The sequence below is a fragment of the Mixophyes fleayi genome, chromosome 1 (assembly GCF_038048845.1).
Source record: "Mixophyes fleayi isolate aMixFle1 chromosome 1, aMixFle1.hap1, whole genome shotgun sequence".
In the NCBI taxonomy this organism is placed as follows: domain Eukaryota; kingdom Metazoa; phylum Chordata; class Amphibia; order Anura; family Limnodynastidae; genus Mixophyes; species Mixophyes fleayi.
The window spans coordinates 440,533,494-440,549,107 of NC_134402.1; the positions used below are offsets into that span (position 1 = coordinate 440,533,494).

General features: G+C 42.5%; 1 protein-coding gene across 16 annotated transcripts in view; it reads left to right on the forward strand.

Moving 5' to 3' along the window:
* TCF4 (transcription factor 4) overlaps nucleotides 1-15,614 on the forward strand; it is a 318,760-nt gene that overhangs the window by 90,435 nt on the left and 212,711 nt on the right. For 11 of the 16 annotated variants that reach the window (XM_075185214.1, XM_075185193.1, XM_075185148.1 and 8 more), the window contains exons 3-4: nucleotides 6,482-6,543; nucleotides 14,343-14,402. In XM_075185214.1, the coding sequence (XP_075041315.1) occupies nucleotides 6,482-6,543; nucleotides 14,343-14,402 (122 nt within the window). The remainder of the gene's footprint in view (nucleotides 1-6,481; nucleotides 6,544-14,342; nucleotides 14,403-15,614) is intronic. The other 5 variants (XM_075185175.1, XM_075185243.1, XM_075185272.1 and 2 more) reach the window with 1 other exon arrangement.

The window sequence follows — 15,614 nt, forward strand, 5'->3', positions numbered from 1 at the left end:
TGAACCGATATGAAATGTTCTGTGCCACATTGTGCTGGGCCATTTCTTCCATCTATCATTTACACCCGAGTGCACAGATTACAACCAATCGTGTTTCAGAAATCCGTTCCGTCTTGGTGTGTGGAAATATTGCTGTTTCAGATGTTGAACGTCTATGTTAGTTCACAGATGTATTATTTTAAGGACCGTACGACATGTGTGGTAGTCCTGGTGTTATTCCACAGTGCTTGGTTGTTTTCAGCAGAAGGAACAGAGTGTACATGTGTTGCGTCACTGCACATAAACAGAAGTGCACTGAGAGATCGCTGTCCAGTTCATAAAATGCCAAGTTCTGTGTAGTCAGTGAAACACCACGTGCAGCAAGGTTTATTTTCCATTATCGCCCCCTCTCTCTCTCGCTCATATTTTATGTGGCTTCCTCCTCTGCCAAGGAATGTAATATTCACTGCAATACATACTAAAAATACAAGATATCATTTTTAAAGAATAAATTAAAGCTTACTTGATGTAACTGCTTCCACAGCCTGCTGACCTTGTTTCTCCGACCCATCCTTCGGCACCCATGGTACCATGGGTGCATAATACATAATGCAGGAATGTCCAAACCAGTACCCCGCTTTCCAAACTGCTTTATTTAGGGCAATTTGAACATTCCTAGGCTCTACTAGAGGTTAACAAAACTTTTAAGGATTACTAAGCATAATTATTCCAAGTGAATGGGTGGTAAAATTCAGTTCTTCATAGCAGAAGGGCACCCCTGTTGGAGGCAACTTCCAAGAGACTGGAGGCTATTGGGTTGGCTCTAGATCAGGTTATGGTGGTTTTTTTTAGGGCCACAACGAGATCAACTCATCAGGGTATAGCATATTGGAACATTCATCTTGGTAGGCTTTATATACATATATGTTATTCAAGGCCCCCTCATGTCCATCATCCAATCTTTAGCCATTCTTGCATGTCTGTGCCCACTTGATATCTTGATTTTGCTTGTTGATTTGAGTGCCTAAAACAGGGTAAACTGCTCCATCTGTGCAGGGGTCAGGGTGGGAGTGGGCAGCCCGGTAAGCAGCAGTCAGAGAATGGTGTCTGTTTCCGGCTTGATATAGTCTTCGATGTCTCCTCTGTCTTGATGATGTGTTGAGTTATGATTTAGTTTTAGGATAGCTGGCCTCCAGCATGGTACTAGGGCTGGGGCCTCCAAAGACCCAAATGTTCACTCACAGGTATCAGATAGGACTCGAGTGATATAGAGAGCCTCAGAATCTGCCAAAGAACATGACCAGTTCCTGCCAGGTGTAACACAGGCTGGAAGCTAAGTTACTTGTTCTGGCCTAAAGAAGCTCCAGTTGTAGATTCAGTGGCTGCACTGAGGTCTACTATTGCTAGTAGGTCCATAGTCAGGGCCGGATTAACCATAGGGCTAACTGGGCTGCAGCCCAGGGGCCTATGGCATCCAGGGGGCCCTTGAAAGTGCTCAGCAGCAGTATTGATCGGTTGGGGGCGCCCCCGGTGCGATCAGTGCTGCTGAGCACTTTCACTGCGGTCCTTCTCCGGCGCTTTGTAGTCTCCTTACTGAGGAGATCTCGTGAGTCTCACTCTCACGAGATCTCCTCAGTAAAGAGCGTACAGCGCCACGGAGAAGGAGGTAAGGGCCGGGGGGGGGAGGACGGGCAGCTCGGATCACGGGGGGTGGGGGCCCTCACGGGGGAATGGAGGCCCCCTTAGCCCAGGGGCATCCATTCCCTTAATCCGGCCCTGTCCATAGTGCTGTCCTATAGGGACAACTAGTGGTAGTTCATGCCAAGCCAGCTGTAACTCAGAGTTCTTGAACCCCTCTAAGCATTTACTCACCAGCTTTGTTCTTCTATGGTTACAAATGCCTCAATGACTTCTAGTGTCTTTATATGTGACAGTAGGGGGAGCATTATCCCATAATATCCCAGTGTTTTGTACAGGATGCTAAGTCTCCAAGACTTCTCCTGGGCTACTTGCCACCTATGGAAGTTTTTGCCTATCAGACTCTTCCCCAACCTACAGTCATTCAAATGCCCCTTTCAATACTCACCTCGTCATGCTGTCTACCCTAACCCCTCCTAGACCCTCATGTTCTCTCCTCTACTTCCTCAGTCCACCACTTCTACTTGTGTCCTATTTGTACCTATTGTTTCTCCCCCTTTTAGAATTTAAGCAGGTACAGGGTCCTCTCTACCCTCTCTCTCATGTTCGGTCACATCGTACGACCCTGATATCATGTCTTAAGCTGAATCTTCTGCTGTTTGTTTACTCACGGCCATGTAATTCATATATGTATTCCTTTTTGGCTGTAATTGCTGTTTCCTGACCATCCATGTATGTGCTGTTATGCTTAATTATATTTGTGTATCTGTTAGTCTGTTTATTATATTCATGTATGTCCTATCTGTAAGATGATTATCCTGTGCTACGGAATCAATGACATCTCATAAATAGATGCTGATGATCAAGAAGGATAACGGCGATCACATGCAATCCTCCTATAGCTATTGATCACTCAGTCGCTCCTGTGATATTTTCTGTTGCTGCAGTAAGGGTGGAAAGAAAGTCTTTGTTTTTGCCTCATGATAAGAAATATTGATCTAATTGTTTTAGTAAAGTTTGATTGATCGTTGGGCAGCACAGTGGCTCAGTGGTTATCACTTCTGTCTCACAGCACTGGAGTCATAAGTATAATTGACCATGGCCTTATCTGTGTGGAATTTGTATGTTCTCCCCGTGTTTGCTTGGGTTTCCTCCGGGTGTTCCGGTGTCCTCCCACACTCCAAAAACATTGACTGCTATGAAATTGACCCTAGTCTCTGTCCCTGTGTGTGTATGTTAGGAAATTTAGATTGTAAGCTCCAATGGGGCAGGGACTGATGTAATTGAGTTCTCTGTACAGCGCTGCGGAATTAGTGGCACTATATAAATAGCTGTTGATGGCGGGGCTGCCAATTAAAGTTGTCTGGCTCAATTCTAAAAAAATGTGTGTATATATATATATATATATATATATATATATATATATATATACAAGTTAACCCGTGCATGATACTCATGCATTCTAGTCAAATCAAGCTACTTAAGGTGTTAAAAAGTTTCTTGTCATGCATTTGGGCCATAGCCCAGGCCTCAACCACCAACCACTCCCCACTGTCACTTCTCCTTCAAGAAATATATATATATATATTTTTTAAATCTTTATAAACACTTTTAACAATTAACAAATTAAAAACATCTTAGTATACCAAATTTCAGCCCTTTCTGATTTTTTTTTCCCACACACACTAAGAATTTAGTAGGTCAGTGTATAACTCCGCCCAGCAGGTGGCGCTGCAGCTTGGTTTTATTTTTTTCACACACAGACAGACTAACACACGCCACTAGACATTTATATTATATATATATATATATATATATATATATATATATATATATATATATAAAATCAGTTATTGATTATTAAAGCCATTACAATCCTATTTTGCTAATTACAGTGTTAGGAGCCTCTTGGGATCACACTGGCTGTTAGGGTGTTAACCAGCTGAATGCATTGGCATGCCATTAGCTCTGAGGTCACTCACGTCGTCTCCCTCCAGTAATGTGGTGAAGCAATAGCTCGCCTTGCAGACCTTTTTGCCTTTTCTGAAGACGTAATTGCTCCAGTCAGTTTGAAGTAATTATATTATGTTTGATTTTGTTGGCACTTCAGGTTTTTTTTTTTCTTTCCTTTCTGTCTGTGCTTTCAATCCCCACAATTACGCTCAGTAGACTTGCAGCCTTTTCGAACTGTTCAATTAGAGCGTAGAATAGAAAGAGCAGCAGGATGTCTTCACTGTTTGTTGGTTTATTAATTTATTTATGACATTGAACTCATGCCCCAGACAATTCCCTCATTACAAGAATTTAGCGTTCGTCGTATAGTGTTCCTGCCACCTGTATGCAGTCAATTTTTGTGTTTAACCATTATTCCGCCTATTATGTCAGTTTACATTGTCATGAATATTGGTTCTGCTCACTTTTGAGTATTCATTGTGTAGACTTTAATTAATTTGGGGTCCAAAAATATATTGACTCTCCATTAATGTTATGCTGTTTTTTTTGCAGTCATTTTGCCTCAAAGTTTTGAGTGAACGGTTATCAAAATTAAATCTAGTTGTATTGTATTTAATTAGAGAAAAATAATATGTATTTATACTTTATTAAAGTTAGTTCTGCTCCTTCTTTTTTGCATTTAGTTTGCAGTCTCTGGCGTGTGCCCCATTATTTGTGGGCTGAATTCTGAATTGAGGAGTTCACTAGAAACAGCAGCAAGAAATTGGCCCTTTAGTTTAAAATTGTGTATTACAGTACCCAGATACCCGATCATTACCATGCCATTGGTTGCCACTTTATTTTAACATAGATAATATTTTCTGGATGTGGGTACCTTAGGCGAAATAAAGGCTCGGAATACTATCATTTATTTGAAGTAGGGCAGGAAAATAAGATTTGTAATTACATTATAATTAATATGTTGATTTGAAACAGAAAAAAATATGGTTTATATTGTGGTAATCTCATGGACATGATAGGATTTTAAAACATCACCAGCAACTAGACAGTCTGAAGTGGAAGTGCTACAGCAGCAGCAGCAGACCACACAGAACTCTTGTAACCACCACACAATACACAGCACTCTTGTGACCGCCACACAATACACATCACTCCTGTGACCACCACACAATACACAGTACCCATGTGACCGCCACACAATATAGAGGGCAACCTTGTCACCGTCACACAATGCAGGAGGCAGCCATGTTGTTTTGAGTGTTTGCATCACTTGGAGCGTAACATTGAGATTCACCCAATTGTTGAAAACAGTAATGGTCAGGTGCCAGGTATCCCTGCCAACCTGGAGATTTGTGTCTTTGGCATATTGACACTTTTATTTTGAAATTTTTGCTTTCAAGCAACATAAATTTCGCATTTTCATGGGGTCCCACTTCATAGTGACAACAAGCGTTAGATGGTCAGCGCAGGAATGAAATCTCTGGATGGAGAGAGCAAAACTCAACATGTTGCTTCTCCCAGAGAACCCTGTGCTAAAAAGTGTTAGGGCCCTTCCTGGCCCGCCTAGGGTCTGGGGACCATGGTAATGAAAAGGTTTAGGCAAACACAACCTTGCAACCACTGTATGTTGGACCGACGTAATTGTTAAAAAAAACAAACACATTTTCAAATAAAGTTTAAATGAATAAAAACACTCCCCAAACCCTTGTTCACCATCATAAAATAAATCTTTCTTTGTTCTTGATCCGTTGAATCCAATGGGAAATACTTCTGTCTTTATAATCCAAAGTGGAAAAAAAGCCACAAAAAGTGACACAGCTACACCCTGCGAGTGCATGACTGTGGATCTGGAGGGAAGAGAGTCCCATTGGCCACTCAGCCAATCACAAGCATTTTCCCACGCTATCCGTTTATGATTGGCTTGCGGCTATGGGAGCTCCTGGTCAATTCAGGTCACATATTCAGCGGCAGGCGTCCCTGGTGACCAGTTACGTTGGCTTTTATTGGGGGTGGGTAATTTCACAGTGGATTACAAAGAGATAAGTATTCCTCATTTTACTATGGTGGAGAATGAAAAGAGTGTGTTTTATACCATTAACCTCTATGGTGTCAATTTCATTGAATTTGAATTTTAGCTACAAAAATGGTGCAGTATTTTCACATGAGCGAAAAGTTCCCCTTCTGCCGAATTGAAATAATATGATAAAAATGGTAAATTGTGTCAGCTGTGGTCTTTCAATGTCATATTACCCATCTGAGGCACAATTTAGGTTTCGTGAGCTTCTTATTCAGTAAAGTGACAGTAATTGTTGCTTCTCCAGACATAAAAGCCTGGAGAATTTTGACTAAACAGAACAGTTATCAATGCAGAATGGATGAACGAGTTACAATCGCTGTCGGGAGTGAGTAGCTCTCAAACTGGCGTGGTTCTCAAATTGGACCCAACCATGCTCTACTGTACTTATTCTACTAGTAGTGGAAGAGGGGTCATTCTTACTTTAAATCGACCATAGAAACCAGTGTAGGGCATTGACGTACTTAAATATTTTTTCTGTTTGTGCTTCATAAGAAAATGTGTAATTCCTACTGTCCTTGAAACAACTACATTTCACTTCTCAAACTTTTACCTCAACTTTTTATACAACATATTTTTAAGACTTAGAGGATTTAAAGCAGCTTGTTGCTGAACTTTCTGGGTTCTTTGGGGCGCTGTTGAATTCAGCAGTGAATTTTGATGAGTTAATTTAAGTAGGTGGGTCAGATGTCTGCTATCAATATAGCAATGCTATTTGGGATTCTTAATTAATCCCGACAGCAGATTAGTTTGAAGCTTTAATTTAAAATGCATATTGAAATAAAATCATTATTCAGATAATCTAAAGAGCTTTTCTTTTCTTTTTACTCCTTTTAGATGTAGAAGACAGAAGTAACTCAGGGTCCTGGGGGAGTAGCGCGCACCCAAGCCCGTCACGAGTAAGTATGAACGCGTGTCTCGCTCGCTATGCCAAATGTATAACGGCCACATTAAAATCCTGAGGCCTGATGTAATGCTGTGTAAATGTATCTCTTGCAATGTGATGCTGATGTTCAAATCTATCCACACAGTGGAGGCGGCCACTTTGTAAGATCAACCAATATTTTACCTCATAACATTTAGTGTCACAAAATTTAGACAAAATAGGCCACACCCTGTTCTGAACAAACTCCGGCCACAAATTTATGTGAAGCCCCATCCACTTTTAATTAAACCTCACCCCTTTTGCAGCCTGCGAATCGGGATGTCCCACCAAAGTCGGGACTGTTGGAAGGTATGCAGTATTAATGGGTATACAGAATATCCATTCACAAGGAGCCAGTGACATCATTGAGCCACAGTGTAGGCAGCCATTTTGTGAAACCTCAATGATGTCACCATTTCCTAGCGATTTGATAGGCTACTTGTTTAGAACCCACAAAATGGCTGCTTCCACTGTGTGTGTAGGTGAAGGCTGCTTGTAACCTGTGGGGGCCATTTATATTGGTGATATAAAGACACGTACATTATAGATGGCTAAGGTCACATTTATTTTCATTCAGTGTTTTGTTGCTGTTGTTTTTATTTTTTAATTATTAACAAAATGGGTCATAACCATTCCTAAGTGTTTCCCCTCCTCATTATTTAAAACAGCAAGCGAAAAATGTTTGTTGTATAAATATGTTGCAGATAACAGTCTGTCCGTACAGGGAGTGCGCAGCGCAGTACGCGTGGCAATGACGGGTAGTATTTCTTAGCGTAGCTTGTGAATCTCCACAGCAGACTAGCCCGTAAGTTGTTTGGGTCTAATGAACAGTTAGATGATCATCTTTGTAGTACATTGTCGTGCTAAGAGTGCTATAGGTCATGTAGTTAATATGTTGGACTTGAATAAAATAGTGGAAGTAATTTGAAGGGGATTAATTTCATATCAAATAGAAAACAAGTTGGATGTATGAATTCATACTTGCCCACTCTCCCGAATTCCCGGTAGGTCTCCCACATCCTGCTCACTTCATAGTGAACTAGGAGGGATGGTGGCTTCGGTGACGTGATTTGTAGTGAATTGTGCCCTACCCCATCATTCTGCCGGGTGGCTGGGCCAAAATGACCTGATTCGTAGCGTCCCTATTAATTTTGCTGAAATACTACTTGGTTTAGCCACATTTTTGACTTAAGTAAGTGAAGTGACATCAGGATAGTCTTTATTACATCTGGCACTTTTGTGTGGTTGAATCTTTGTTCACCTAGGAATATGCAAAAGTGCAACTGGAAGGGGCAAAGTGTGTTCTATTATAAGGATTTATTATTATTTTTTTATATGTTATCGGTTACGTATATATTACATATTGCTGTACATAGAGAATAATTAATAATTACGAGACCCAATCTCTGGGCTCAAAGTGGTTTTGCAGAATGGGAACGGACATGCACCCCTCGGTACAGCAGGGAACGCCTCTAAATACGCACCTTCTCCGACACTTTGCTTAATTTCAGTGCTCTCGTTCTGCAAATTAAAGTTTCATTAGCACAGTGCGCCTACTCTCTACATTACCAGGAACTTTCTTACTCCTCCCAGTTCCTCCCACCAGCCACTGCAAATGTCTGCTCTGGCGGAAGTCTTGGCGCACCTGCTTTGTAAATGAGGCCCTCTGAAGTCTGCGTATAGCTGTGGAATGAATAGACTTTACCGATATTCAAATAGGGCAGAGTTTTTTTGCAGTGACTTGTGCACTGGTCTATTTATTATAGGGGAAAAGCCCCATCTCTGGTGAAAACGCATGTATCGGCCCAGTATGGTCCAGGTGATAAATTATAGGGGCTGGTTTTCTATCACCATATATTGATAAATAGATCGACATGGATCGAAACATTTTTCACCTAAAGACGACTTGCCTGATGATAAAATGGCCATATTATTATTGTTATTATTATTATTATTATTATTTATTTATAAGGCGCCACAGATTCCGTAGCGCCGGATACAGAAGCAAGTAACAAATAGATACATGTCAGCAGCACAGATGAGTGTGAGTAGTGCTATGGGGACTCTCACAGAGTGCAGTAAAAGACGTGACGGGACGTACGAGGGACAGGAGACAGACGTGGGACAATAGGTAGAGAGGACCCTGCCCGCGAGGGCTTACATTCTAAAGGGAGGGCTGGTGAGAGACAGTAGGAGCAACTATGAGAAAAAAATTTAGATGGCAGACCAGGAAGAGGAGGTGATGGATAGAATGATTAAGAGGTGGTAGGATAGGCGAGCTTGAAAAGGTGAGTTTTAAGTGAGCGTTTAAGGGACTGTAGGTTGAGGGAGAGTCGAGTCAGACGGGGTAGGGAGTTCCAAAGATTAGGGACAACACGGCAGAAGTCTTGTAAGGAAGAAAGGGAGGAGGTAATGAGGGGTGAATTGAGTCGGAGGTCAGAGGTGGAGTGGAGTGGACGGGTAGGTATGTACTTTGAGACAAGGTCAGAGATGTAAGGGGGAGAAGTGTTGGTAAGGACTTTGTAAGTGAGGGTAAGGAGCTTGAACTGAATTCTGAAACGGATAGGGAGCCAATGAAGGGCTTTACGCAGAGGAGCAGCAGAGAGGTGCGGTGGGAGAGGAAGATGAGCCTAGCCGCAGCATTCTGTATGGATTGAAGGTCAGAAGTGCAAGAGCGAGGAAGACCAGTAAGAAAGAGGAGGTTACAATAGTCGAGACGAGAAATGATGAGTGAATGGACCAGAATTTTGGTTGGTTCCTGAGAGAGGAAGGGACGGATTTTTGTATTGTTATGGAGGCAGAACTGGCAGGATTTGGTGAGGGACTGGATATAAGGGGTAAAGCTGAGGGCTGAGTCAATGGTGTCTCCAAGGCAGCGGGATTGGATGTCAGGAGAAAGAATGATGTTGTTAAGCAAGAGGGAGATATTGGGAGGGATAGCAACATTGGCAGGAGGAAAGATGATGAGCTCGGTTTTGGAAATGTTGAGTTTCAGGAAGCGCTGTGACATCCATGTAGTTACAGCCCAGATACCTGGGTTAGGACAGCAGGAGAGAGATCAAGGGAGGAAAGATAGATTTGTGTGTCATCAGCATAGAGGTGTTGGAGGCCAAATGATTGAATGAGTTCACCAAGAGAGGTGGTGTAGAGAGAGAAGAGCAGAGGGCCAAGGACAGAGCCTTGTGGGACTCCAACAGAAAGAGGAAAAGGGGGGGCAGAAACAGACACACTAAAAGAGCGGCCAGAGAGGTACCGAAAAGCACAGAAAGGATCTAACAGGTTGAGTAAACATTTAAGTGGATATCGTGTTATTTTATGCTCAGTACTGTTATAAAGCTCAGGAATTTCAAGTTGATTGCAAAAAAAATCCCCCCAAGCAGCAACCATTCCATGATGCCCTGTACGCAGTGCGAGGCTTAGAACACATCACACAGATATGATGTGCACTTGATGCCTTTTTCATGTTATGAAGCTGAATGCTGGAACAGAAGGGTTAATAAAACATAAAATGAGTGTGCCGTTTTGGTGCAATATGTTTATAACTAGATGAAGACGCAGCATTTCAGTAAGGTTCTTACACGAAAGCAGAATGGGCTTGTAAGATCAGATGCTCCCGGGGTCACGGTGTGAGATGACTGTATATTGTGCTGGTTGTTATAGACAGGACAGGACATATGGCTGTTTTGAGTCAAACCATAAGTCTGGCTTCTGTTATGACTCCCTTTGATCTTGTGATAGCATCTGATACCTGCCCACTCCTTTTTACTGGTAACAGTAGCTTAGAAATACCCTCAACTCCGACTCTCATTGATGTGACATCTGTGTTGTAACATTCATGGCTTTCAGTCACGCGGAGCTCTGCATTCATACAATATATGATAAAGGTGCCGTTCCACAGGGAAGTAGCGGATTAGGTTCTGGCAATGTGAAAAATATGTATTAGTACAGTCAGGAATCCAATATTTTGCAATACGGTGCTAGTTAGTGGGGGCTATTTATCAAACAGGGAAAAGCCATAAAGTCTGCATAAACGGCCATCATCCAGCTTCCCTCTGGATGACAGCCTTCGCTGAATACCACCGGGTCAGCAGAGCTTCACCATGCTTACCCTGTTTTTCATGGACAGACAAACTTTTGATACATTTTTGTTTCCTGGGGGTATATCTATTAAACTGCGGGTTTGAAAAAGTGGAGATGTTGCCTACAGCAACCAATCAGATTCTAGCTGTCATTTATTTAATACATTCTACAAAATGACAGCTAGAATCTGATTGGCTGCTATAGGGAACATCTCCACATTTTCAAACCCGCAGTTTAGTAAATATACCCCCCCCTGGAGTTCTCATTAAGGTAAACATAGGCAACCTGTTGCTCTCCGGGTATTGTGGAACTACAAGTTCCTGCATGCTATTTCAGCCTTGGTTAATTAATCTATGCTTACCGGTTTGTCATATGGTTAAGTCTACAATAAATTATCTTTTTTAGAAAGTTGATACACTGTTTAGTTATGCCAGGTCAGGAATAAAGAAGCAATCAGGTGTGTGTTGTTGTTTTTTTTAAACAGAATTCCATGTGGCAGACTATTAAAAGAATGCTGATTTACACAGCTATTAATCATTTATGATTCTGGACTACCATGGCAACCACAGTCACTTGACACATGATGTAGTGAACAGAAAAGGTTGAGAACACCTCTCTGTGCCCCCTTCTTCTGCCCCCTCTGCCATCACATGGCATGCTGAGAGCTGTGAGGTTGTGTCTGTGTAGCAGACTGACTGTGACAATCATCCATTTTTGTTTTCCTAGCAAAAAGCTTTTGAAAAGGAGATAATGATTTGCAAGAGGATAGCTAAGAGAAATGCACGATTCAGCTGTATGCTTAAATGGTACTTATATTGCTATTTAAAAAAAACAAAAAAAACTTTTTGGGGATTGCTACGTTAAAGAAATATAATTCACCCTTTTGTTTTGCAGCAGACTAATGTACAAAAATAACCTGTATAATGAATACTCATTGTGTGTTTTCCTGATTATATATGATCATATCTGTTCTAATAGATTCCAAGTGCTTGCGTATGATATAAACTGGGCATCAGATAAGAACAGCTTGCCCCTCCTAATAATAAAAACCATAGTCCTTAATTTAGATCTGACCTTCTTTTGTGTTGTGTATTGTATTATGTCTAAAAGACCCAACCTTAGCCAGGAAGGACCCTGCTTTCCATTTACAGGGAGAGTTTGACATATTTGCCAAGTGGCAGCACAAGTACATAGAACAGTATGTACGTACAGTGTTAACGCCGTACGTAAATTAAACATGCACTTAACAACATATTATTCCTGGTACTGAGTTACAGAGCAAAGTTGGTAATGTTGTAATTGTCCCAGACTATGGCACAAATAATATATTAAATAGTTCATTATAGTATTTATTTTAATTTGAAATTTGGGGCAGACTTTATGGAACGTCTGTGAGCCCTAACGGGTGGATAACTTTCCAGGGATGTTGGGAGATTTAATTCAATAACTGGTGCCACAATATGGGACAATTATATTATTTATCTGAAAGTGTACCCATCGCAGTCACCGTGGGGGAAGCCATTTTATCAGGTGAACCAGTAACCTGAATATCAATTTAATAGGAGCCAGTGAGGCAGCGGTAAGCTCTGATGAGTAGGGGGACTGTGCCCGCTGGCCCACTGGCCAACTATATAGGTGAGGGGTGGCACTGAGAGGAGCTTGTTGCTGTGCACTACAACTGGCTATTTATTTAGTAGCCATGTAATATATACCACCTAATTGTGCCCAGAGCAATTGAGGGCCAAAAGCTGCCAACCCTTCCCCAGCCTAGGTACTCTCACTGCTCAGAGGGATAATGCTCTCTGAAATGTACTGTCCTCAGCCTAACCCTTGCACTGGTTAGGCTGATGATCATTTCACTTACTACCGTTTAGGGGCAGCCTGGGCTGGGGGGCATTTTCCCCTAGGCTGGTCCCGTAATGGGCTACCTTGGGCGGGGTCACTGGACCACCTGCATTTTTTTTCCTTTGATATGTTCCCAATATTCTGCTGAGTCGAGTCTTGAACCCCAGGCTAAAATTTTCCAGCCAGCCCTCTCATGCTACTGTTTGCTAACATCGCGCTCCCAAAGAAGGCTGCAGATCATGGTCCTGAAGCCAATTTTATTTTCCCTGTACTATGCATGTTGTCAGACCGCGGTCAAACCAAATTGCATGTATAGGCACTTGCGTTACGTGAGCCCTAACACACATTACTCTTCTATAGAGCTGTGTTTTTCTCTCTTTGGGGAACATTTATCAATCTTTTCATAAAGTCAAAAATAGTTTTCAATCCTTATCGCATTGATAAGGATTGAACTATTTCTCAAATTTATGTAGAACCCAACACAGAAACAGCAGTTCCGATAAACTGCTGTTTCTGTGATAAAAAAAAATCATACTTACCCCGCTCCTTCGGAATGCGCGGTCTCTGGATCTCCTCCTGGTCCTCTTAGTTTCTTTTCTTACAGCAACTGCGCATGTGCAGTTCAAACTGCACATGCACACAGACATCTGCGCTCTGTCTCTGCAACTATAGTTGCAGAGAGAGAGCAGTGAGTGACAGGGAGGGATCATGTGATCCCTCTACACATGCGCTGTCCAGCGCTGCTCTTCGGAGCAGAGCTGACAGCACTGACATTTTTAAATTATGATAATGTACGCCAGCTTCAGCTATCCACGATATCTGCTGCATTGCACCTTTCTTAAATATGAGTAACACTCCAACTTGCCTTGGAGTTCCGGTAACTGAGTGTAGCTTTGCTAACACTCCTTTATAAATATGCCCCTTTGGCTCCATCATGCGTTCATCTATGAATCATGAACGGGTGGACAGATAGACTGGTGAAAGCACAAATAAGGGGTCTAGCTTTGGCAACACACATTTAAAAGCAATCCCTAATTGCAATTTTTTAAAGGACACCCTTCACCTGCGTATACACTGATAATCTGCAATCTCATCATTCATTTTCAGCACAGAATGGCTGCATCCAATGTAGAGGCCCGATGGGTACACTTTAAATTCTGTTATTTCTAGCACACTGTATAGTTTTATCTGTTATATGTCATATATATATAATATATGGTAGTATATATGAAGATAGGGAACAGCATGGATAAAAGGTCAGCTCTGGCTACTCTTTGTGCTGCTTGGAATTAGCTCTTGTTTTTGCATCCATATAACAGTCCCTATTTGTATTGCATGTAACTGTCCCTGCATCTGTCAGATCTGCTGATGAGCTTGCGTCCTTGTTAGTAACCTTCCCCTTCCCCTCCTGCCCCGTTAGACGATAACATTCCTCAACCTCCCATCCTGTCCGTCCCTCTCACTAAGAACTAATGTATCTGCTCCCAAGGATGCTCTTAAAAGAGAGATTCCCCCAGTTAGGCAGTTAAACATTACAGCACAACAGGGGACCTCGCTCAGCCACGTTATTTACACCATCTCCCAGCAAACCTTACAAGCTGATATTCCGCAAGGTCCGCAGGGTTCCGCGTGTAAATAATGCAGCCCTCCCCGTTGCCTGCCGTAGTGCAATATGGTTATAAAAGACATGTGGCCTCTCTTATAAAATATTGCTGGGGATGGGGATCAGGGACCCAGCCAGTCTGTAAAGCAGTAGATTAGTTTGATGGTGCATTTATATTGTTTAATATTGCATCCAAGAAGTATTCTCAGTACTAATGACACTTCCTTCTTCCTTCTGCCCTTCAGAAGCTGTCATGCAGCGTGCAGGCCAGTGTACATAGCCATCCGCCCCGGAGGTGGCTGCATGTATGTTAACCCGCTTCTATTTTATTGCATTGTCTTATCTGCTACGTTAGAGAATAGTGCATGGACGGTTCTAATCGCTTATTGAATGCTGCTCTCTGTATTGCTCTCACTGATTGGAAACGTTACATTGTGTTTGTTTTGTGTGCATGTGTCTGTGCGTATGTGTTATTTTAAGCTGCTGATGCCAGCAAGGTACAAACTTCAACATACAACTCGTTTTCTAATAGTGAAACTCTCAGTGTAATGTCTATGAGGAACTGAGATAGTATCTGTTGTAGCTTACACATCTTCCTACACAAGCCCAAGGGACTGGTAAAATAGCCACCCGGCACATTTTCCACCAGCTAAGTATTTTATTTAATTATTGTCCATATAACTTTTTCCAGCATGACTGTTTAGTCACATGACTCTAACACTGACAGCCCGTTTTCTCATTAAACAGGACCAGTAAGCAAAGGGGGGTTAGACACTGATAGAGATTGCAAGTAAACCAATACCTTTCACCTGGGCGAGGGTCCGCCACGCAGAGCGACTATTATGCTAATCAGCCCGAGCACTATGTTAATAGCTGAGCTGTGTCTCTTCACTTGTAGCCTCACAGCCCGCTGCGTTGTAAGTCTGCGCTGTCGCCACTCCTTACAGGTTCTAAGCGCTATGTAGAGACAGGGTGTTGGCAGTTTAGATCAAACAGGGGCAAACGCAGGATTTCTAGAGCAGGGGCAAACGCAGGATTTGTAGAGGGGCATTTTCGCACCACACCGCCAGTAGGCGTGACCAGCATGCATGGTGGGCGTGGCTATAATTTTAGACAGTGCTTGGCTGCTATCCAACTCTTCCTATCCCCATAATATACATGGGCAATGCTGTGTGCACTACTGTTAGGTCACGCAGCTCTCCCTTTTCAAGCAGAGCCGTGTGAAGCGGGAGTCAAGCCATCTCAATTATACAGTGCCCCAGGCTTGGAGGGGGGTTTCCAGGCACTAGCAACCAACCCCCCCCCCCATGATTGCTTCTGTAGAGGGGATTTCCATTCCACCTCATTCAGAGTGTAAGAAAGTAACTATCATCCGAGACAGTGCTAGGTTGCTCAATAAGTCTTCCCATCTCTGTCAAATACACGGGCAATGGTAGCCAACTGTCCTGATTCTGGTGGGGGAGTCCCAATTTCATGTGTCCCATTGAGTCACACTTTTGTTCCTACTGCAGGGATAT